Source organism: Microtus pennsylvanicus, chromosome 3 (assembly GCF_037038515.1).
Source record: "Microtus pennsylvanicus isolate mMicPen1 chromosome 3, mMicPen1.hap1, whole genome shotgun sequence".
Lineage (NCBI taxonomy): Eukaryota > Metazoa > Chordata > Mammalia > Rodentia > Cricetidae > Microtus > Microtus pennsylvanicus.
In genome coordinates, this window is record NC_134581.1 from 141,568,106 (window position 1) to 141,591,786 (window position 23,681).

At 44.9% G+C, this 23,681-nt stretch overlaps 1 protein-coding gene across 3 annotated transcripts in view; it reads left to right on the top strand.

The window, feature by feature from the left end:
* The first annotated feature begins 331 nt into the window (after positions 1-331).
* Positions 332-23,681, top strand: part of Rnf38 (ring finger protein 38) — a 91,831-nt gene continuing 68,481 nt past the window's right edge. Inside the window, exon 1 of one of the 3 annotated variants that reach the window (XM_075967323.1) lies at positions 332-708. In XM_075967323.1, coding sequence (XP_075823438.1) covers positions 447-708 — 262 coding nt within the window. In that variant the 5' untranslated portion in view covers positions 332-446. The remainder of the gene's footprint in view (positions 709-23,681) is intronic. The other 2 variants (XM_075967322.1, XM_075967321.1) reach the window with 2 other exon arrangements.

Consider the following 23,681-nt stretch of genomic DNA (forward strand, 5'->3'; position numbering starts at 1 on the left):
GGGCGGACCCGGGCACATTCCCCGGAGCAGACACCGCCCGAGGCGGCGGAGCGGCAAGGCCTGCGCAGCGAGCGGCCTGGGCCCTGAGGCTCGCGGCCGCGCCCCGGGGGCGGGCCGGAGGCGGGGCAGCGCGCGGTAGGGGGGTGCCCGTGCGGAGGGCTTCGGTCCGGGGCTCCCCGCCTGGGAGGGCCGCGGCGGCCGAGGATCCCCCCTCTGGACGCCGCCCGGGAGCCACGGCCCGGAGTCTGGCGCTCATTGGCGGCGCGGCGCGGCCTCCCCACCCCCCGGCGTCCCCGCCCCCTCCGCCGCGGCCGGGCTCCGCCTTCTGGCCCGCCGGGAGCCGCCTCCGTCGCCGCCACAGCCTCCTTCGCCGCCGGCCCGGGCCCAGCCAGCGCCCGCCGTGCCGGAGTCGAGTCGCAGCCCGAGCTGCTGCCCGCGGCCCCGCCATGAGCGGAAGCGCCGCCGCCGCGGTCGCGGTCGCCGCCACCTCAGCTGCCGCTGCCGCCGCCGCGCACTTCCAGCCTCGGCCGTCGTCTCCCAGGCCGGGCCCCGCCGAGCTCGGGCCCCCGCGCCGCCCGCGCCCCCCGCCACCACCGCCGCCGCCCCGGCCCGAGCCTGCCGCCGCCGGCCGCCTTAGCCCTCCGGGCCACGGGCCTCTTCGGACCGGGACGCAGGGTGGCGGCGCCTGCGGCAGAGCGTCCGGAGCAGGTACGGGGTCCGCCGGCGGGGCGGGCCGGGCGGGGAGGGGCGAGGGTCAGCCCGGGGCAGGGGTCCCGCGGAGAGGGAGGAGCCTTGGCCGCCACAGCTTTGTCCAGCCCGGGAGCCCCCGGGAGCCCCGCACCTTTGCGGGGCTGAGCGCCTCACAAAACGTTTTCGCACCCGCTGGGCAGCCCCCTCCTGCGGGGTGGGCAGGGCAGGACCTCGGGAGGACTCGTTTCGGCCAGGGAGTAAACTGAGGCTTACCGGGGGAAGTGACTTGCCCAAGGTCACAAAAGCCAGCTCGAGTCGTGTTTTGGCTAGGAACCAGGGCCACCCTGGAGCTGGCGCGGGCCGCTGGCTGAGGGGGCTGGGAGGAGGCAGAGTCACTACCCCCTGAGAACTAGAGTGGTTGGGAGGACGGGGCTGGGGCCTGCTCCCTGGCACACCCACCAGGGTAGCTAACCCATTTGGGGCTGATCAGGAGGGGTGGGAAAGAGAAACGGGAGCAGCCTTGGGAGCTTGGTGCCCTGGGAAGCTGATTTGGGGAGCCGGAGGGAGAAAGACTCCTGCCGGGGGTGGGGGTCTCTGTGCTCCGAGAGGGTTTTATTGAGGTAGTGGAGGAGAGCTTTGGAAACTTATCCCAGGGACCGTTTGGTCTCCAGGTCACCCGTTTCATCACTGCACAGGCTTAAGCTAGCCCAGCGGGAATGGGGAAGGAGGCCTGCTCAGAAGGTGTCTTTTCCAGGAAACTGCCCCGAACAGAAATACATACCTGGCCCTGGTAAAAGCATGCATGCCACAGAAGGCCACGCGAGGTTTTTTTTTTCTAGCTGGTCTGGACTTACCCACTTAGGAGAATTTCCAGAGGAAGAGCAGCTGCCCCAGGCCTGAAGGGGGAAGGAAGTTGGGAGGGTTGGACAAGTCCCTCTCCTGCCGGCTAGACAATGCAGGAGAAATCCGTTTTCATTTGGGGTGATTAGGTGAGTTGCTTTTTCTCTGAGTGCGTCTTAGAAAAGGAGAGAGGAGGTCAGTTCCAGAGAAGGAAAAAGCAGCAAACAGATAGCAGGTGCTGAAGAAAGTCCAATAGCAGCCGTGGAATGGGGAAAAGGAGAGGGTGCAGTTATCGTGAGGGAAAGGAGATAAAGGGATTGCTGAAGGGGAAGGAGGAGGGTAGAAGATTGAGATGCTTCAAAGAGGAAGCTAAATGTGGTAAGTTTGAAATGAGTCTCTGTGAACTGAATGCTGTCTACAATGTTGAGTGTACCTATGGGTCTGACAGGTTTCGTGTTCTTTGGGTAAGGACAGTTGTAATATTTTTATAGACCCAGGCTGGCCTTAGCATCCTCCCTTCCTTCTCACCCCTAAGGATCCAGGCCCCAAAGTGCCTCCGGTATTGTCTTGGAAGTAAGGCTTGACAAAAGAAGGAAGAGCGAGACTAATTAGCAAACGAATTAATTAAGGCCTTTGTCCAGATTGACTCTTTCAAGTTGGCTCTTTCTTTACTGTCCTGCACTTTACCGGAGCTTTACATCTTGGCTGCTGGGAGGGTGCCCTGGGGTTGTAATCCTGGCAGGGCTGTGCGGAGACTGCTGTAGAGGGATTGAGAGGTCCAGACCCGCTGGTCACCACAGCAAGTAGGAAGCCAGCCAGTTTGAAGCCTGGTCAACTCAGGAAGATCCTGGAATTTTGTTTCGTGTTGTGTGTGTGTTTAAAGATTTATTTTATGTGCGCGCGCATGTGTGTGTTTTGTCTGCAGGTATGTATGTGCATCACATATATGCGGTGCCCACGGAGGGTGGGCAGGGTGTCAGATATTCTGGAACTGGAGTTACAGGCTGCTGTGAACCTTCATGTGGGTGCTGGGATCTGAACCTGGGCCCTCTGCAAGAGCAGTCAGTGATCTTAACTTCTGAGCCATCTCTCCAGCCTCAAGATCCTGTTTTGAAATGTAATAAGAAGGTAGATTGTTAGTACAAACAAATCCTGACTAGAAGAAACATATTTAGCAGATAGGTCTACATAACATGCACATATATGTATAAGGAAATTTATTTGGCCCACTGCTGGCGGCGCAGGCCTTTAATCCCAGCACTTGGGAGGCAGAGGCAGGTGAATCTCTGTGAATTCGAGGCCAACCTGATCTACAGAGTGAGTTCCAGGGCAGCTAGGTCTGTTACACATAGAAACCCTGTCTCGAAAAACCAAAAAAGAAAAAAGGAAAAAAATATTTATCAAAGACCTGACCTGTGATCAGACAAGTTCAGCCTGGACAGCAGTGCAAGCCCTTTCAACGCCTATCAGCCAGCAGAACGGAAGTGCCCTGGTGAGCAGTAGTGAGACTGTAGGGTAGTTTTCTTTTGTGCTTTGCTGTCCTCAGGCTGGGGATAGACCCTAGCGCCTCCCACAAATGTTAGCAAGAACTCTGCCGTAAAACTATGTTTCCAGCCCTGGAAAAACACTTTGATTTAAAGACAGGGTCTCACTATGTTGTCCTGGCTGGCCTGGAACTTGCTGTGTAGACAAAGTTGGCCTTGAATTTACAAAAAAGATCAACCTTCCCTGCTTCTTGAGGTCTGGGATTAAGGGATTGTACTTTTATATACTGTTGGTGAGGATGTAAGTGTGTACAAACCACCTTGGAGAGTAGTAGTGTAACAAATATCTAGTTGACAGCTGGTTGACATGCCCATCTATCTAAAATGTGTAAAGACAATAATAAATACAAAAGAAGTACAAGAATTCTATTGCAGCTCCACTGTGGATGGCACCAATAGGGCCATACATCAATTTTTAGAAAGACTTTCCTCGTACAGACTGAAGAGATGGTGGGTCTCCAGGTAAAGTGCTTGCCTTGAAAGCATGAAGAACCAGCTTTGGATTGTAAAAGCCAGCTGGTGCAGCGTTTGCCTGCAGGCCCTAATATTGGGGTGGGGCGGCAGTGTGGAGATAGGTGTCTGCTGTGGGTTTAATGGCTAGCCAGTCTAGCTATAGATTCAGTGAGAGACTGCCTCAAAAAATTTGGTGAACAGTGGTAGATGTCCCAGGTACCCCACACTGCCTCCAGCTTTCACATGAGCATGTGTGTGCAGGATACCTGCAAACATGTGCATTCATTCGCACACTGAATACATGCCCAAGGCCCCACATGACTAAACGTTACGGCACTGTGAAAAAATAAATAAGAGCAGCAGTGGTGTCACATACCTGAAATTCTAGTACTTAGAGGTAGAACAAGTTCACAGCCAGCATGGGCTGCTTAAAACTTGTCTCAGCCCTCCACCCCAGGAAATTTATAGCTAATGCATTAAAGTGGATGTATATCAGAAACTTGATACGGATTGGGAAAACAAATCCCACAAGAATTTTTGCACAATTTTTCCACTTGTATATTTTGAAAACCCAAGACTGTTTGTGGTTATATATATGTATAGTAATGTAAGCACATGCATGGGAACTACAAAAAATCACAAGTAGTGCTTATCTTTGGGTAGAGAAGGTGAGGCATGGACTAAGACTGGTATGCAAAGAACTTTAATTATACTTAATATTACTTAAACTCAAGTCAGGTAATTACAAATTAAGATTTGTTAATGTTGGATGTAGTGTATAAAGATTAAGTACATTATTTTAAATATTTTCCAAATATCTGAGATATTTCTCATATGTAAAGCGTTTTTTTTGTTTATGGAACACAGTTTTATCCTGTAACACTGGGGCTGTAACTGCAGCTTCTCGTCCAACCTAGTGTAGTGGGCACTGGGGCTGTAACTGCAGCTTCTCGTCCAACCCAGTGTAGTGGGCACTGGGGCTCCTCCTTGTTTGCCTTTCTCACCTGTAACCTAGTTTTGCCATGAGTAACAAAAACAACAAAACACTTTCAAAATTATTATTATTATTATTATTATTTTGTTTTTCGAGACAGGGTTTTTCTGTGTAACAGCCCTAACTGTCCTGGAACTAGCTCTGTAGACCAGACTGGCCTCGAACTCACAGAGATCCACCTGCTTCTGCCTCCCCAGTACTGGGATTAAAGGTGTGCGCCACTACCACCTGGCTTTAAAATTATTTCCAATTAAAAAATATACGTGTGGATGTTTTGCCTGCATGTCTGACTGTGTAGTGCAGCATGCCTGGTGCCTGAGGAGGCTGGAAGAGGGCTTTGGATCCCCCAGACCTGGAGTTAGGGTTTTGAACAGCTGTGTGGGTGCTGGGACAAGTGGCCAGTTCTCTACTGCTGAGCTGTTTCTCTCCACCACAGATAACTTTTATCTTGGACTTGCTGACGGATGTGGAGGACTTTTCTAGTTTTTGCAAATTTTCTAGTGGGCCTAGATCAGCAGTTTGAGTTTTGTTCCAATGTAAATGCTGCTCCACACTCTGATCCACCAGGTGGAAGATGGCCCCTACGCCGATGGTCACTAGCCTGTCTCCAGGCTCCTCCTCAGGCTGTACTTTGTTCCTGCTCCATGTCTGGGTATGATTTGGACCATATGATACGTGATGCTGGTCACTTGGAGTCTGGCTTCTGAGTGCAGGCATAGGTCCCCGAAGGAAGAATGAGGGAGCAGCTAGGGAGATGGCTCAGTGGGTAAAATGCTTGCTGAGCAAGCGTGAAGACCAGAGTTCAGATACTTTGCACCAGGCAAATGCTGGGTAACCGCCTGTAATCCCAGTGCTCCAGAGCTAGAGACAGAGGATCCCCAAATAAACTGGCTAGCTAGACTAGCTAAATTGGCAAGCTTTAGGTTCAAGTGACAGACCCAAGGTAGAGAATCATCTAAGAAGACACGATGCCAACCTCTGGCTGCCATAGGAATGCATTCACACCTGGATACACGTGCATTCCCAACATGTGAACATGTTGTATGTGTGGTCATACATACTACCCATGTATACTCATTAAAATTATGCTAATAGTAGGATTGCATGTCATTATCCATAGCCTGTTTTCTAACCCACCTTCCACAAGAGATAGTCTCATGTTTTAGGCTAGCGTCAGACTTGCTATATGTGGCTGAGGATGATCTTGAATTTCTCATCCTTTTGCTTACACCTGAGTGATGGGATTGCACCACCACACCCATTTTATGCTGTGTTGGGGTTTGGTGCATGCTAGGTTAAACTAAGTCCCAACTAAGCTAAGTCTCCAGTGTTCTTTCTAATTTTTTGAGGCAAGGTCTCATGTAGTTCAAACTGGCTTCCAGTTATCTGTATAGCTGAGGCTGGTCATGAACCCCATATTTTCCTGCCTCAGTTCCCCACTGCTAGGATTTGAGGTATGCATACCCTCTTGACTATACCCAACTTACTCCAGTTCGCCAATTCCTCTTATGCAGGTAGCCAAGGGGCTCACTTAAGAGGACTTTTTACTAGACTTTACAGGCTTCTACTTCATTGTCAACTATGTCAGTTTATAGTTGGAAGAACAAAAAGAGGTCTAACAGAAAGCAGACCCCAAAAGGTAAATGTGCAGGAGTTTGAGGGGCTGGGGATTGATGTCAAAGTCATGCCCATGCTAATAAACACATTCCCCTGAGCCACACTCTCAGCTCCCGTGCCTGCCTTTTCTCTTTACGTTTATTTATTTGTTCTGTGTTAGGTGGATGCAGATGCAGAGGTTGGAGGACAACATCCAGGAGTTAATTTTCCCCCTCACGAAGCAGGTTCCAAGGGTTGAAGTCAAGTCATGAGACTTGGCCACAAGTACCTTTACCTGATTGAGCCATCTTTCAGGTCTCCCTCCCTCCTTTCTTAAGAGAAAAGTGGTTTACCGATCTGCAGATAATGGAGATTGTTGTAGTGTTTTGGCTTATTTTTTACAATTGAGCTTCAGCCCTTTGAAACCATTATAGTTACGTATTAGGAAACAACTGCTTACTCCTTGAGTTGGAAGTTTCCTCTCCCAAATTGACTAGTTTTCCTTAGATGTTATACTCGTAGTCTTCTTCCATTTAAGTTTTAATTTTAATTCATTTAAGAATTATCCGGGCATGGTGGCAACCACCTTTCATCCCACCACTTGGGAGGCAAAGACAGGCAGATCTTGTGAATTCAAGGCCTGCCTGGTCTGTAGCATGAATAATGAAAACCCGGAGACAGATATTGGGGTTCATCTTAAAGATCAGAAAAGCAAAGCAGTCAACCACTAGAAAAACCTTTTATCTCTGCCAAATCTTCAGACCAAAAGAGCGAGATCCAGTCTCCATGAATCCTCAGACTCCACACTCCACTGAGTTCCTGTCTCTTTCCCTTTATTTCCTCTCTCTGTCCAGCCATATTGCTGCTGCCTCCACCTCCCTAGTGCTGGGATTAAAGGTGCGTGAGCCCAAGTGCTGGGATCACCTTTGTGTGAGCTCTGTTTCTCTTTTAGACAGATGCAATTTTGTATAGCCTAGGGTGGCTTTGAACTCACAGAGATCCGTCTGCCTCTGTCTCCTAAGTCCTGGGATTAAAGGTGTGTGTCACTTCCTAGCCTGTATGACTAACTGGTATGGCTGCTTTGCTTTCTAATCTTCAGGCAAACTTCATTTATTAAAACAGTCTACAAAGTGAGTTCCAGGACAGCCAAGGCTACACAAAGAAACCCTGTCTCAAAAAAACAATAACCAAACCAAAACAACAAAAGACTTTTATATTAGGTGAGAGTTTCTGATGATGAAATTTGTGAAATGCCTGTTTTTGCTGAGGTGCTTTCTGATAACCCATTTTAGAGGTACAGCATTGTAATTTGAGCCACAACGATCGATATATATATATATATATATATATATATATATATATATATATATATAATATATATTATTAAGGCAGAATGAGTTTCCACAACACAGCATAGCTTCAAGTGGTTTGGAATTTTTTTTTAAATTAATTGGTTAACTTAATTTATTTTAAACAGGGCTGCTCTATATGACCTCCAGAACAAGACTGCCTATTTTAGGTAGCAAGTGAGGGTGAAACCTTTTGTCAGATAAGCACCCAAGGGCTGACAAAATGGCTTAGTGGATAAAGTTGTTTGCCAGCAAGTTTGATGACCGGAGTTTGGTCCTGGAGACCCACATGGTGGAAGGAGAGATGCCTGCAAGCTCTCCTCTGACTTCCACGTGACATGCCCCTTCCCTCACTAAATAGATACACATTTTAAGAGATGGGCACTGCATATGCTCAGAAGGGCACCTGTTTCTGTCTCACAGAAATGAAGTGTTACCTGGCACGACCTGCCAGCTTTGGGCCTCTGGGTTCAGCAGTGACTGTATCATCCATACTTACTGTGGTTCTGTATTGAAGCCTGGCTTGGTGATGGATTTGAGGCTCTAAAAGAATTCTCTTCTTTTTTTTAAATATTTATTTACTATGGATACAATATTCTGTTTGCATATATGCCTGCTAGAAGAGGACACCAGCCCTCATTACAGATGTGGTTGCTGGGAATCGAACTTGGGTCCTTTGGAAGAGCATGCAATGCTCTTAACCACTGAGCCATCTCTCCAGCCCCCTAAAAGAATTCTCATGTGAATTTTTCTTGTTTGTTTGCTGTTTTGAGACAGGGTCTCATGTATCTCAGGCTGGTCTCAGACTTGTAATGTTGGCCTGTTGAACTTCTTATCCTCCTGTCTCCACCACCTGAGCGCTGGGATTGCAGTCTTTACTTGGTGCTCTGTGCATGCTAGGGAGGTACTCCACCCACTTAGTTACATCCTTAATCCTTTTTTAAATTTTTTTATTTTTTTGGTCCTTCTGAGAGTTGAACCTAGCAGCTCAGTGGTGAGTGAGTATTTCACCACTGACAAATATTCCCAGATCTCCACCTTGACTTATCATTAGAGGATTTAAGTCCTGGCTTCTTAATACTACATGAACCTAAATCAAAGAATTCAACTTTATATGGTAAACTTTATTACGAGAGTGCAGAAATTCATGCAGAAAAAGCAAGAAAATGGTTTATGGAAAAACAGAATGAGAAAGACCAAGGTGATGCTAAAATGAAGGCGAGAAAGTAGCTGTGAACCATTTTTGCTCTTACAGACGCTTGGGGAGTTGTATAATATTATTTTTCTAACTCTAGTTCCTTCTCATGCTATCGTGGCATTCCTGAATTTCTGAGACCTGAGGCTTTTAAAAAATATTTAAATGGGCAATTTAAAAAATATTTGCCCATTTGTATTTTCCATGAAGTTTTTGTTTATGTTTCCTGCTGTTTCATTTTTTTTTTTCTTGAAGAGAGGAAGGGGGAGTGTGTACCAAGGACAGACTGGACTTCCTACTGCCTTTGCAAATTATGGCAGAGTGTTTCAGAGCAGTTGGCATGGTCAAGTGATATCCTTGGTGGCTCAAGGGAGAGCTGCGTGTGAAGTGAGTTCTGTTGCCCTTTTTATTATTTTAAAATTTGAGGTGCTGGATAGAGAAATCCATTTGTTAATGTCTGCAAGGAATTATATGTAAATAGAAATGTTTCATGAAAATAAAATGGCCTTGTGCCACACAAGGATAGACAGATCTTATTGTAGACCCTGTCCAAAATGATTTAACTTTTTCTTTCCCATTTTTCTTAACTGAATATTAGTGCTGTTTTGGAGTAGAACAGAAACTGGAGTGATGTTGGGTAGGGGTAGGATGACTGGCTTTACCCTGTCTCTTGTCAGGTCATGATACAGAAAGCTATTTCTGCGTTTTCCATTTTGGGGGTAAAATCTGTGTAGAAATAAAGGAGTGAGAATATGTGCATTTTCCTGAATATAATGATTTGGTTCATTGAGACAGTGGAGAAAAGTGGTAAGAGGAAGAGATGTTTGTATGGAATAGCGAGCTGCCAGGCGGTAGGGCGCTCTGTGGTGTTGGCGTGCTCCTGGAGTTGAGGAGAAGGTGCCTGCCTGTCTCACTGTGCAGTCGCACATTTTAGCACCGCCTGCCAGCCAAGCTAAGGCTGGGTCAGCTGGAAGTAAAACTGACTTCATTTCATAGTGCCCTTCACAAAAGCTGAGGGCTGAGCTGCTGTGACTGACACAGAGTGTTTTGTTTGCTTGCTGTATTGTAAGCTGTCTTGCTTAACAGACAACTAGGTCTGTGTCCCTCCCAGATTCTAACTGCTGCCCAATGCATATCTGAGTATGTCCCGGTAGTGACAGTAAAACGTAGCCTGAGCGCAGATGCCCTAGAGCAGCCCTCATGCCAGCCAGTGCTGAGGTTCCAAGATGGGCCCTTCAAGCAGGTCGCTTGCTTTCCCCGTGGTTCTGCTCCCTGGCCTTCTGGACCTAGTGATTGTGTCTGTCTGTCAGGATGGGCTAAGCAGGGTTCTTGATGGTCGGTCACTCACAAGAAAAACCCCCAAGGACTGAGTATGGCTGAGACAGGAGGATTGCTGGAAGTTTGAGGCCAGCCTGGACTGCATAGTGAGTATTATAAGACCACCCAGAGCTACCTTGCAAGACTTTATCTCTAAAAGAAAAAGATAAAGGGGAGTGGGGGGCGGAGAAAAGAAAGCCCCTACGGACAGTATCCAGCCAGAACCAAGACCACCATAGCAGACCCAACTCTTCTTCCTCCACTGCTGCTACTCATCCTTTTCCCCGTGAGCCTGGAAAGCACACCCTTCCCGAAATCATACAAAGAGGCTTTGTGCTCTGCGGATGTTCTGAGAAGCGGGGTCACTGTAATTATAATTCCCTGAGCACAACCGAGTAATGGGGCAGGCGGGGTAAAGATGGTATCCAAGTTCCTGTTGGTAAGGAAAAGTCAGGCGGGGATTCAAAATTGTCTGGAGACAGCATCCAAAAGTGGAGAATGGAGCGTTGTGATGCTGACAAGAGCGCGTTTAAGTGAATGTGTTTCAGAGCTTTAAATCTACTTCCTGCTAGATACTTGAAGCTTTAAAAAGCACAAGACTGTGCCTGGGACATTTTTTCTATTCTGAAATTATAATTGAAAAGTACTTCAGAAGAAGGTGTGTGTATCTGCTTGTTTACCTTTATTCTCGTAAGGCTAGAATGACTGTTCTAGAAAGCTGTATCGTGTCTATTAGCTACATGTTCTCACTAATTTAGTTTTAAAAATGTTTATCTCTATTATTTTTATTTATATGTGTGTGTGTTACTCATGTGAGCATGTCCATGGACGCTAGAAGAGGACGTGGGATCCCTTGGAGTTGGAGTTAGCAGGGGAGGCCTTGAGCTGCCTAGGAGCCTAACCTGGGTCCTCTGTAAGGGCAGCAAGTGCTTTTAACCACTGAGCCTTCTCTCCAGGGGTTTTGTTTGCTTTGTTGGAAACAGGCTGTCTGTGTTACTGGGCAGTCTTTTCTTGGTCATCCTGCCCAGCCCCCTGAGTTTTCGGATTACAGCCCTCTGCCAACCATCCTGGCTTTAAGTATTGTGTGTTTTGATTCTCTCTCTCTGTAAGCATAGAAGTTGATTTTATATTGCTACCACTAGAAAAAAATAACTAGTCTGGGATATGTGTTAATAGTTGTTTTAAATTAACCATGTGTTTCCTTTAAATATTTTTTGAGATAGGGACTTACGCAGCTCATTTGCCTCAAATTTATGTTGCTGAGAGTGACTGAACTTCTGATCCTTCTGCTTCCACCTCTTCAGTGCTGAGATTATATAAGTGTGTTACCACACCCAGTGTACAGCAAGCATTCTACTAATAGGGCTACATCCCAGAGCCCATCTGTTTTTTTTTAAAGCATTTATTTTGTGTATGTGTGTGCACACACATCTGGATGTCAGATGACAGCGTTCGGGAAGTTGTCCTTTCCATCATGTGGGCTTCAGGGATTGAATTCAGGTTATCAGGCTTGGTGGCAAATGCCTTTACCCACAGAGCTGTTCCCAGGTATAAACTCTTAATATCCACCACTCAGTTTTATGATGTGCTTCTAAGCTTCGTTGTTGTGAGTCAATTAGTGAAAATGGTTTTCTTTTTTCTTTTTTAAACTTTGTTTTCTGCCTATCTGCCTTTCCTTTTAATTTTTTTTTTAAGAAAATTTGTTTTATGTGTATGGATGCTTTCCCTGCATCTTTGTTCTCCACATGTATGCAGTGCCCAAGGATTCCAGAAGAGGGCATTGGATCCCCTTGGAACTGAAGTTCCAAGTGGTTTGTAAGCTGCCATGTTGCTGCAGGGAATCTCTCCAGCTGCACTTCCCTTTAAAATATCTGTCTGTCCGTCCGTCCATCCGTCCGTCCGTTTATCTATCTAGGGTCTCACTATGTTGTCCCTGGGACTTACCATGTAGGCCAGGCTAGTTCTGAACTCAGAGAACTTGCCTCAGTCTCTGAGTGCTGGGATTAAAGATCTGTACCAACATGTCTGGCAAGATGTATGTGTGCACGAGTGTGCGTGTGCATGTGTGAAGTGATTATCCATAAGAAGAGGACTTTAGGTCCCTAAGAGCTGGAGTTATGGTGGATATGAGCCTGCCAGAAGTGGGTGCTGGGGATGGAACGCTGGGCTCCACGACACCAATACATGCTTTCAGCCACCAACCCATTTCTCCAGAACCATTTTCCTCCATTTTCTTTTCTCTTTTAGAGCCTCACTATGTAGCACAGACTGACGTTGAATCTGAATACTTCTAAGCCTCCTGAGTGCTAGGATTATGGTCAGCTAGACTAGACAAGCTCTAACAGTAAGTTCTGGATTCGGTGAATAGTAAGGTTAAAGCAGTTGAGGAAGGCTCCTGATGTCAGCCTTGAGCCTCCACACTCGTCATACATTGCATGCACCTGCACACATGTACCCGAGTATGTGTGAATGTACACATGCGCTTATACAAGAGGGCAAATACTTATTTTAAAAATCTTGGGGGCTGTAGAGTTGACCCAGTGGTTAAGAGCATTGACTGCTCTTCCACAGGACATAGGTTCTATCCTAGCACCCACACGGAAGCTCACAACTGCCTGTAACTCTAGTCCCAGGGAATCTGATGCCCTCTTATGGCCTCCACAGGTGTCAGGCATGAACACAGTACACATACATGCTTACAAACAAAACACCCATACATATAAAATAAAATAAGTAAAAGTTTGGGCAAGTGAAATGGCTTAGCAGGTAGAGGCTCTTGCCTCCAAGCTTACCAGCCTGACTGCAGACTTTGGGCCTACATGGTAGGAGAACCAGCTCCTTCAGGTTGTCCTCCGACCTCCACACACACAGTTTGATGCCCACTCCCCCCAGATAAATAAAAACGGAATTTTTGAAAAGGTTTACGTTTTTGTCTAGTATTTAAAGTTAATACAATTCGTTTTTTGTTAGCTTCTACTATTTTTGCTTCAACTTGACATGCTTTCAACTGATTTTCCCAGTCTCTATTCCCCTGCCCCCTCCCCTGGCCCTGTAGGCTGGGGTGCACCTTAGGTGTCATTCCTCAGATGCCATCCATGCTGATCTTTGAGACAGGATCTCACATTGGCTTGGGGTTTACAGATTAGGGTTACGATTCAGTATTCTTGTCCTCCCCCCCCATCAGTGTAAGAACAGATATGTGTGTTTGAGGGCCTTTTACCCTCATTTCCAGTTTGGTGAAATGCTCAGTGGGTAAAATGCTGGACATGCGAGATTCCTGGGACTCACAGGAAAGCCTGGATCTGGTAGTGCACACCTGTCAGCCGAGCACTTTTATGGGGTTAACTGGAATTGGAGACAGTTGCCTGGAGACTTGCAGGCTACCTAGCCTGCATCATGGGGCAGCAGGAAAAAAGAGGCCTCTCTTCAGAACATGGTGGTAGGTGAGACCTTTGACCTTGGCATGTTGCTGTATACATGTTTGTGTACATAAACACACCACCTTAATTTCTCTGATTAATTCTGATTTGTCATACTCTAAAGTGCAAGAATTTAGCAGCATAAGACTGTGAACATCCCAAGCATTAGTTCGTTGGAGAGCCTGGAATTGTGTTATATTTGAGACAGTGTGTTGTTTGAGGAAGAGAACCCAGCAGAGTGGTTCCCAAATGAACTGCCCCCAAATTGCTTGGAATGTTTGTTATTTCTCTATTAGTAGTTAGGTCGTGAGTGGCCTGATGCAGGACTCTGACGTAGGTAAGTCTTCCGCTAAGCAGTACATGTTTGGAATAAGCTGGGCAGTGGTAGGTCATTCTAGGAAACTGTTTAGAAGACGTTCTGTGAAATTTAAGGTCCAATTTAGGTGAAATACAGACTTTTAGAAAAATGGCCCACTTTTGAGTTTGAATTACCAACTCAATTTTTTTTTGCCCTAGAGTTTACTTGTGAATACTTAGGAAAAATGAATTCTGCCTTTCAAAATTGCCGAACAATGTGGATTAATTCATAGAAGGAAGACCTTTCTTTCTGTGTAGGTGGAGTGAGAATTGATTAATTCAGACAATTGAGAACAATTTGAGAATGCAAACTTACACTGCTTTGAGTTTCTTAATAAACTTAGCTTCAGGCTGGGTGGGAGGCAGGCTTTGTAGAACAGGCTGGCCTTGAACTTAGAGATCCACCTGAGTGGGGGATTATAGGCTTGTTTGCAGGCTTTTCCTTAAAAGGAATAGGTTGCTGGCTTTTTTAATAGCAAGGACATGAGCTAAGACTCAAGTGACCTTATTACTTAAGGTTTTATTAAAACTGCATGCTTTTTTGTGAGTAGTTAGAAATTATTATTGTCCAGCACTGGGAAGGCAAAGGCAGGTAGATCTCTGTGAGTTTGAGGCCAGCCTGGTCTACAGATTTAAGTTCCAGGATAGCCAGAGCTTCACAGAGAAACCCTGTTTCAAAAAACAAAATAAAAAGTTAATATTGTTATTTAACGATAGCTATAAGATTTAGATAAAGGCTGCTATTAACAAAGAAAGAAAGGAAGAAAGAAAGATCCTAAACCCAAGACCAGCATGGCAACCAGTCAAAAACTTTGACTTCTTAAAAAAATTCTGTAACTCTGTGAACTTGCTATTGAGCTCAAAACTGAAGTGAACTTGGAATATCAGAGACAGAGCATTTGGTTAGCATGTGTGAATCCCCACCCCAAACAACAACTGCCTCTCAAGTTAGGATTTGATCTGTAATGTTTAAGCAATACTGTACATATTTTGAGTCTAAATTTTGGTAGAATAGAATATTTCCAAATGAATTCTGAGCCAGTGTGGTAGCACATGTCAGAGCAGGATGTCCTTTGAACTTCCACATCCCATGGCATGACTGTACAGTGGCACTCACATATATATATAGCACACAGACACACAAAGAAGTATAGGACTGGAAGGGTCTCCATGGTGGAGTGCTTATCTGGCAAGGTGAAGCTCTGGATTGGATTAGGAGAGGACAAACCACAAGCACAAATAAATACACAAAAAGAAAATGTTACACAGGAAGCTCAGGCAGAGAGGTAGCTGGGCTGGTGTAGTGCCTGCCTCAAACGGTTCGATCCCAGCACCAAGAGATAGATATGGTGTGACATGTAATTTCAGCCCCTGGAAGGCGAATTCAGGAGTATCAGAATCTTGATGTCATCTTCAGCTATATATGGAGTTCAGGGCAGCCTGGACACATAGGAAGCTATCTCAGATAAATACATAAAGTCACACCCTCCATAACCCTGGCTTTTCTCAGAAGTTACAACCTTTGGGTCAGGGATAATGTCTCACACTTGTAATCCCAGCACTGAAAAGGCAGAGACAGGAAGACTGACAGAGATCAAGTCTACCCTAGACTAGCTACAGTGAGATCCAGGCCAGGCTGCACTACAGTCTCTCCCAAAAATAAGAATAAGAATTTATCACCTTAAACAGTAGAGATGGAACCTCTTTGTTGGAAGCATAATTTCCCAAAAAATACAAGTATTACTCACCCCCTCATGAGCAGGAAGAAATATGCAACACATTCTACCTCTAATTTCCTGCTATCTCAAAACCTGCACCATGAGTCCCCGCCCCTCCACCTTTCCCTTTGCCTCCCACATTTCCCTCCATGTTCTCAGATATGCTCTATGCAAAACACTTCCTGAGGAAGGCTGCGGGTGAACCGCATACACACTTGTGCCTAAGAAACACCTGCACAGCCTCACAGTGCAGTCTGCTTCATTCCTAGAACCTGCTTTCTGAAGCACTTGCAGGCCACACCCTTCCCCAGTACAGTGCAGCCCCCTCTCTGGTTCCTAGGCACAGCAAGTAACATGGTAAAGGGTTGGGGCCCAGACCCAATTTGATTTGCTCTCCCTTTTTAAAGCAACCTTAAGAACTAAAATCTCTAAATCTTTCTTTCATATAAAACAAGGTAATTTATTAGTCTTAAAATAAATTTGGGCCTTGGGTTTTTAATTATGTAATATTAAGAAAAATAATAACAATTCACCAAATAACATTATCTCAAAAGGAAACATCTTTATATCTCAACTGTGTTATTAAATAATTTCGATATGGAGCTGGTGAAATGGCTCACTAGGTAAACTGGCTTAGCTCAGAGTATAAACTCTAACACCATCCCTACTACCCTTGCCACCAAGCCTGAGTTTGATCCTTGGGACTCACACGGCACAGGCTATCCCTCTAACTCAGGTGCACACATAGACGGACGGATGGACAGATGGAATGGTAGTTCTACCCACATCTTACCCCTTTAAACTTCCCCAACAGCTCCAGAAAAGTCTGTCAGGATTACTGCTGGAGATGATGAAAAGCTCAGCAGGTAAAAGCACTTGACAGGAACGTCTGGCAACCCGAGTTCCCTTCCCAGAACCCATGGAGAGGTGGAAGGAGAGAACAAACTCCACAAAGTTGTCTCCTGACAACACACACGCAAATAATAACTTCTAAACTTTCTAGTGCAGCTCTTATTTGTGCATGTGTGTAGGCTCTCATGCAGAGGTCAGAGGAAACTTGCAGGAGTTGATTCTCTCCTTCCACCATTTGACTTCCAGGGATCAAATTCATCTCACCAAGCTTAATGGCCAGTGCCTTTTCTTTATCCACCAACATCTTACTGGTCCTAATTTAGTTCAAAAATATGAATAAAAATAAAATAAACTTTAAAAATAACATGTTATGGAGGGTGTAGTTGCACACACCTTTAATCCTAGCACTCAAGAGGCAGAGGCAGACAGATCTCTGTGAGTTCAAAGCCAGTCTGGTCTACAGTGAGAGTTCCAGGACAGCCAGGACTACTCAGAGAAACCCTCTCTTGAAAAAAAACAGAACAAAACATAACAAAAAAAGAATCTTTAACAGGTACAGGTGTTAGACACCTGTAATCCCAGCACAGGGAAGACAAAAGCAGAAAAACTGAGTTTGAAGCTGGCCTGGGCTACCTAGCAGATCTTTATCTCAAGAACAACAAAATCAGGGCTGAGAACATGGTCCAGTGGTCAAGAGCGCACCCACATTTGGACCCCAGCACCCACATAAACAGCAAGGGCACACCTGTGATCTCAGCAATGGGGTGGCAGAAACCTGTCTCAAAAGGTAAGGTGGGGAGTGACAGAAGAAGACAGCCATAGCCTCCGGCCTTCACACGTATGAATGTGTGTTACCAGTCCTGTCAATTAAGCTAAAACAAGAATTCTTGGGGGGGGGGGGGGGAGTGGCTAAAAGGGACAGGTCTCATGCAGTCTACTCTGGACTAATATGTGATATGTAACCAAAGCTGACTTTGAACTTCCTCTGTGGAAGTCAGAGGACAGCTGGTAGGAGTTCTTTCTGCCACCATGTGGATCCTGGGGATTGAATTTGGGTTGTTGGGCTTATGGCCAAAACTACCCACAGATTGTCTTCTGCTTCCACCACAAAGCAAGTACTATACTCAGTGAGGCGTTTCCCTATCCTCCCTCCCTCTCAAAAAAAACCCAAAAATATTAAGGCCAGGTTTTAATAGTCCAGGCTCACATCAACTTGCTGTGCAGTAGAGTATGAAGTATACTTGATGGCCCTGCCCTCACCTCCCAAGTGCTGGGATTACAGATGTGTACCTCTGTGCCTGGCTGATCCAGTGCTGAGGGTGCAGCCCAGGCCTTCCTCCTCTCTAGGCAGTAAATCTGGTAACTAAGCTGTACTCCCAGACCACTGTGAGAAGTGGTTAACATTTTCTCATTGTGGAGTCTTTTGTCTAGTGCTGTGATTCTCTTTATATTTTTAACATGCCATAGTGTATTAGTGAGGTTTTGTAGTTGTAATTCACATTTGTTACTGTTAGTTTTATAATATCTTTTACCATTGCCTTTTGGTTTTTCAAGACAGGGTTTCTCTATGTAACAGCTCAGGAATTCTCTCTGTAGACCAGGCTGATCTTGAACTCACAGAGATCTGCCTGCCTCTGCGTCCGGAGTGCTGGGATTAAAGGCGTACACCACCAACACCTGGCTTTATTATTGCTTTTTTTTTTTTTTTTTTTTTTTTTTTTTTTTTTTTGGTTTTTCGAGACAGGGTTTCTCTGTGGTTTTGGAGCCTGTCCTGGAACTAGCTCTTGTAGACCAGGCTGGTCTCGAACTCACAGAGATCCGCCTGCCTCTGCCTCCCGAGTGCTGGGATTAAAGGCGTGCGCCACCACCGCCCGGCCTTTATTATTGCTTTTAACAGGAATTTTTCATCATGTTTTTTGAATCCTGCTGTTAGATAAATATGTTGATTTTTGTAAATTTACTAATTTAAACAATGAATCTGTGTAGCCCAGGCTGGCCTCAAATTTGTGATCCTCCTGCTCTACCTGAGGGTCCTCAAGTGTTAGGGTTATAGGTGTGTACTCTATTCCTGGCTCTAAACTGACTTGATAACCTGAATTTGGGGGAATGTTTTGTTTAATTTTTTTTCATAAGAGTTTTCTTAGGTTTCCCATTTGTGTTTTTCTATTGCAGCTAGACTATAACTTTATAGTTATGAAGTCTCTTGAGCGTGTTGGATTGACTGACTGTCGTTGGAGCCTGACAAGTGAAAGATAATTTTTGTTTATACGGTTTTTTTTCTCAGTTTTGCCACATTCTCTTCAAATTACACACCCCTTATTGTTTTGTCTTTTGAGCTATTTGCATGCTGAATTTTATTTTCAATATGGTGTTGCCTCAGAATTTCTGGAGTAAGTGTAATAATTCTGGATTTACTTATTGGTATTTGAGGTTTTGATGTATTCATGAGAGATGCCTTTTCATGCCATTACTGGTAATTAGGATTGTGGTAGCAAATATTTCATAGAAAAATATTTGATGGTGAGAGTTATTATCCATCTCTCATTTTAGTTTATTTAATTCAATTTCATTTCCTTTTTCTTTCTTTTATTCTTTTTTAAGGCAGAGTTTCAGGGTCTCACTATGTATCTCCAGCTGGTCTGGAACTTGAACTCACAGAGATCCACCTGCGTCTCCATTCTTCTGCCTCCTGAGTTCTGGAATTAAAGGTGTGTACCTGCTAGAAGAGGGAGTCCGGGTCACTGAAGCTGGATTTGCAGGTCTAAGTGAATTGCCTGATGTAGGTGCTGAAAACAGAGCTGGCATCCTCTGAAGTTCAGTCTTTAGGCACTTCTCAGCCAGGCAAGAGGCAAGGCAGGCAGATCTGTGAGTTTTCTGCCAATCTGATCCGCATAGTGAGTTCCAGCATAAACCCTACCTCAAAAAACAAAACAAAACAACAACAAAAAACAAAGACTTGAGGCGTACTCCTTATGCCCTGTCTTCCAGGTGCTGTTTGCTTTTGATAGCTACCTTACGATATGCTTGTGAGCATGTCAGAATCTGTTGTCATGAGGAGGGTCTGGCAGTGCAGAACAGCTTGCATGGCAACCAGACAGCAGAATAGAGTCCTATTACTAGTTTTTTTTTAAAGATTTATTTATTATGTATACAACATTCTGCCTCCATGTATACCTGCGTGCCAGAAGAGGGCACCAGATCTCATTACAGATGGTTGTGAGCCACCATGTGGTTGCTGGGAATTGAACTCAGAACCTCTGGAAGAGCAGCCAGTGCTCTTAACCACTGAGCCATCTCGCCAGCCCCCTATTACTAGTTTTTAAATAATTACCTTTACTTAATTAAAAAAAATTATTTTAGGTGTGTTTGTGTATCCCTGTGCCTTTGATTGCCATGACTTGGTGTGGAGGTCAGAGGACAGCTTGTAGGAGTCGCTTCTCTTCTTTTACCATTTGAGTGCTGAAGATCAGGTCACCAGGCTTGGTGACCGGTTCCTGTGCCCACGGAACCATATTGTCAGCCCCTAAATGATTATCTTTAAAGAATTTATTTTTTTGGGCCGGGCGATGGTGGCGTACGCCTTTAATCCCAGCACTCAGGAGGCAGAGGCAGGCGGATCTCTGTAAGTTCGAGACCAGCCTGGTCTACAGAGCTAGTTCCAGGACAGGTTCCAAAGCCACAGAGAAACCCTGTCTCGAAAAAACCAAAAAAAAAAAAAAAAAGAATTTATTCTTTTGGTACACTCCTTTAATCCCAGCACCTGGGAGGCAGAGACAGATAAATATCTGATTTCAAGGCCAGCCTGATTTTAATAGCTAATTTCAGGCCAGCTAAGGTACATAGTGAGACCCTTTCTCAAAAACTAGAAAGACAGGAGGCAGAGGCAGGCGGATCTCTGTGAGTTTGAGGCCAGCCTAGTATACAGAGCTAGTTCCAGGACAGACAGGCTCCAAAACTACAGAGAAACCCTGTCTCGAAAAACCAAAACTAAATAAGTAAAAAATAAAAAGCTCATAAATTAATTAAAACAAAATAAAAGACTAGAAAAAATTGCTTTAAAACTAGAAAGAAGAGTCTGTTCTTGGCTGGGAGTATGGCTCAGTGGTAGAGTGATTTCCTGGAATGCATGGAGACCCAGATTTACACCCAGTACTGGAAGGCCAAATCAAACAACCCCCAAACGAAACCCAACCAAACAACAAAAACCCATTCTTGAATTATTTCTATATTTCTGTTTACTAATTCATCAACTTCTATTCTCATTCTTACTAAATCCCTTCACTATGCCTTCTTAAAATTTTTTAAGGGTCCAGGCTTGGCAGCACACACCTTTAATTTAACACTAGGAAGGCACAGACAAGCAGAGCTCTGTGATTTCAAGACCAGTCTAGTCGGCTCATTCCAGGGTAGCTGAGGCTACATAGTGAGACCCTGCCTCAAAAACAAACAAGCAAACAAACAAATAACAAAAACAAAATGATAAGGTCTGTACTTGGGGTTGGGCATATGGCTCAATGATAGCGTGTTTGCTTGGAATACATGAAGCCCTGGAGGAGGTGTTTTTTGAGGGCTGGTGAGATGGTAGGTATATAAATTACTTTTCTATTGTTGTGATAAAACCACTCAGACCTGCACACGCATTCACGCATGCATGGTGGCATGCACACACCAGCAGCACACACACACATACTAATAATAAATTAAAATTTAAAGCTTTAAACATTTGTTAAGCCAGGTATGGTGGCACATGCCTTTAATCCTAGCACTTGGAAGGCAGAGGCAAATGGATCTCTGAGTTCGACACTGCCTTGGTCTACAAAGAGAAAAAAAGTTTATTGTGCATAAAGAGTTCTGGAGGGATAAAAGTCCATGATGACAGAGTAGAGGCATGGCTGCTCGAACTAGAAACTGAGAGTTTACATCTTGAACCACATGCAGGGGAAGCCTTTTTTTTTTAACATTATTTTTATTTTGTGTGTATTTTTTGTCTGCATGTATGTTGTGTACCATGCTCATGCAGTACCCACAGAGGCCAGAAGAGGACATTGGATTCCCCTTGGAACTAGAGAGCTAGAGACAGTTGTTAACTTCCCATAATCCAATGTGACTCCTGGAAGGGCAGTTAATGCTCTTAACCACTAAATCATCTCTCTAGCCCTGGAGAGAGAGAGTCTTTAAACTCTCAAAGTCAGTCTCTAGTAACATAATTGCTCTAACAGTGCTATATCTCCTAAACACCTCAAACAGCACCACCAACTAGAGATTTAAGTCTTCAAATGTCTGAGACTAGGGGAACACTGATTACCCAAGCCTAGAAGGTAAAGGTGCTTGTTTTATAGTTCTGATGACCTGAGTTTGGTCCAGGGAACCCACAGTAGAGAGAACCAATTCCTGTGTGTTGTCCTCTACCGGCACACACATACACATGCACATGCATGCACACAGTGGCATGCACACACCAGCAGCACTCACACATGTAGTAATAGGGGCGGCGGCAGGGTTGCGTCCCCAAACACCCCAGCCGCCTGGCTCGGCTAGCCTATGCCCCGAAATAATTACACAGATACTGTATTCTTTTAAACACTGCTTTGGCCCATTTCTAATCATCTGTGTAGCGCCCCTAGGTGCGCTTACCGGGAAGATTCTAGCCTAAGTCCATCCTGGCTCGGAGCTTCATAGCGTGCGTCTTCCCTGGAGCAGGTAGCATGGCGTCTCTCCTACGTCTGCTCCGGAGAGGAGAGCTGTGGAGTCTGACCTCACTTCCTCTTCCTCCCAGCGTTCTGTTCTGTTTACTCCACCCACCTAAGGGTGAGCCTATCAAATGGGCCTAGCAGTTTCTTTATTGCTTAGCCAAAGAAATCAACAGATTGATATATGACACTCCCACATCACACACACATACTAATAATAAATTAAAATTTAAAGAAAACTTTAAAATTCATTAAAAAGGATCTGGAGAGATGGCTCAGAGGTTAAGAGCACTGACTGCTCTTCCAGAGGTCCTAAGTTCAATTCCCAGCAACCATATGGTGGCTCACATGAGATCTATCCCCTCTTCTGGTGTGCAGGTATACATGCAAACATAACAATGTATACATAATAAATAAATCTTTAAAAAAATATTAAAATGTACACATTTGTTAAGGGTGGTATAGTGGCACATGCCTTTAAACCTAGCACTTGGAAGGGAGGGTCAAGTGGATCTCTGTGAGTTTGAGTCCAGCCTGGTCTAGAAAGTAAGTTCCAGGACAGTCAGGGCTACACAGAGAAACCCTGTCTCAAAACAAGCAAAAGCTATACATTTGCTGTCTTTTGGCTACAAAAATAAATATTGTCAAAAATTCAGACATCTGTAACTGGGAAAACAAAAGGCACTGTATTTGAATTCTATGGAGATCAGTAAGAACGGTCATGTGAATATTCATGTAGTGTTGTTTTTGTAAACTCCATGTGTGTACAAGTTTACAAAAAGTGGGACCATACTATATTTGTTTGTGCTGAGGATTGTCCTTAAGGCCTTCTGTATGCTAAGCAGGCATCATGCCACAACCCAGCTCTGCATGTTGTTTGGAAACTTCTCTTCATATTTTTTTTAATCATTTTCTAAATTAGTCTAGTTATTTATCCAGTTACTTTTTTAAAATTGCATTTTGTAAAATTTATCTATTTTTATTTTGGGTGCATTGTTGTTTTGCCATAGGTGTTGAGTCTCCTGGAACTGGAATTAAAGACAGTTGTGAGCTGCCATGTGTGTGCTAGGAATTGAACCCTGGGTCCTCTGAAAGAGCAGCCAGTGCTCTTACCCACTGAGCCAACTCTCCAGCTCTTCTAGTTACTCTTCTGAAAAATCTTTGTTGCATGTATAACATACACTTAGAAACATTGGCCTTTTCCAAGTGTGCAGCTCATTATGTCACCACAATGTATGACCAAGCAAGTAAACACGTGGACAATTAAAAGTTCCCTAGAAGCGTCTCACTGTGCCCACAGCCTTACTCTTAAAATAGTTAGCCCTTTGGACGTGTATGGTGGCACATTCGTATAATTCCAGCACTCAGAGGCTGAGGATATTGGATTCTAGGTATGCTGAGCAAGGCTCTGTCTGAAAAAACAAGACAAAACAAAGAAATCTGCAAACAGTAGGCTTACATCTAGCTTTAAATTCCCATACCACAAAGTTAATTTATCTAAAGTATAAATCAGTGTTGGTGTACTCCAAGTTTCTATACCTATCACCCCTCTCTAATTAGAACACATTTTCACTGCCCAAAGCAGCCCCTCACCCAGCAACACTCACTTTCCACTTAGGTGTGGTCCTAGGCTGTCCTTAGATTTGCCTGTCCTATACCTTCTCTGT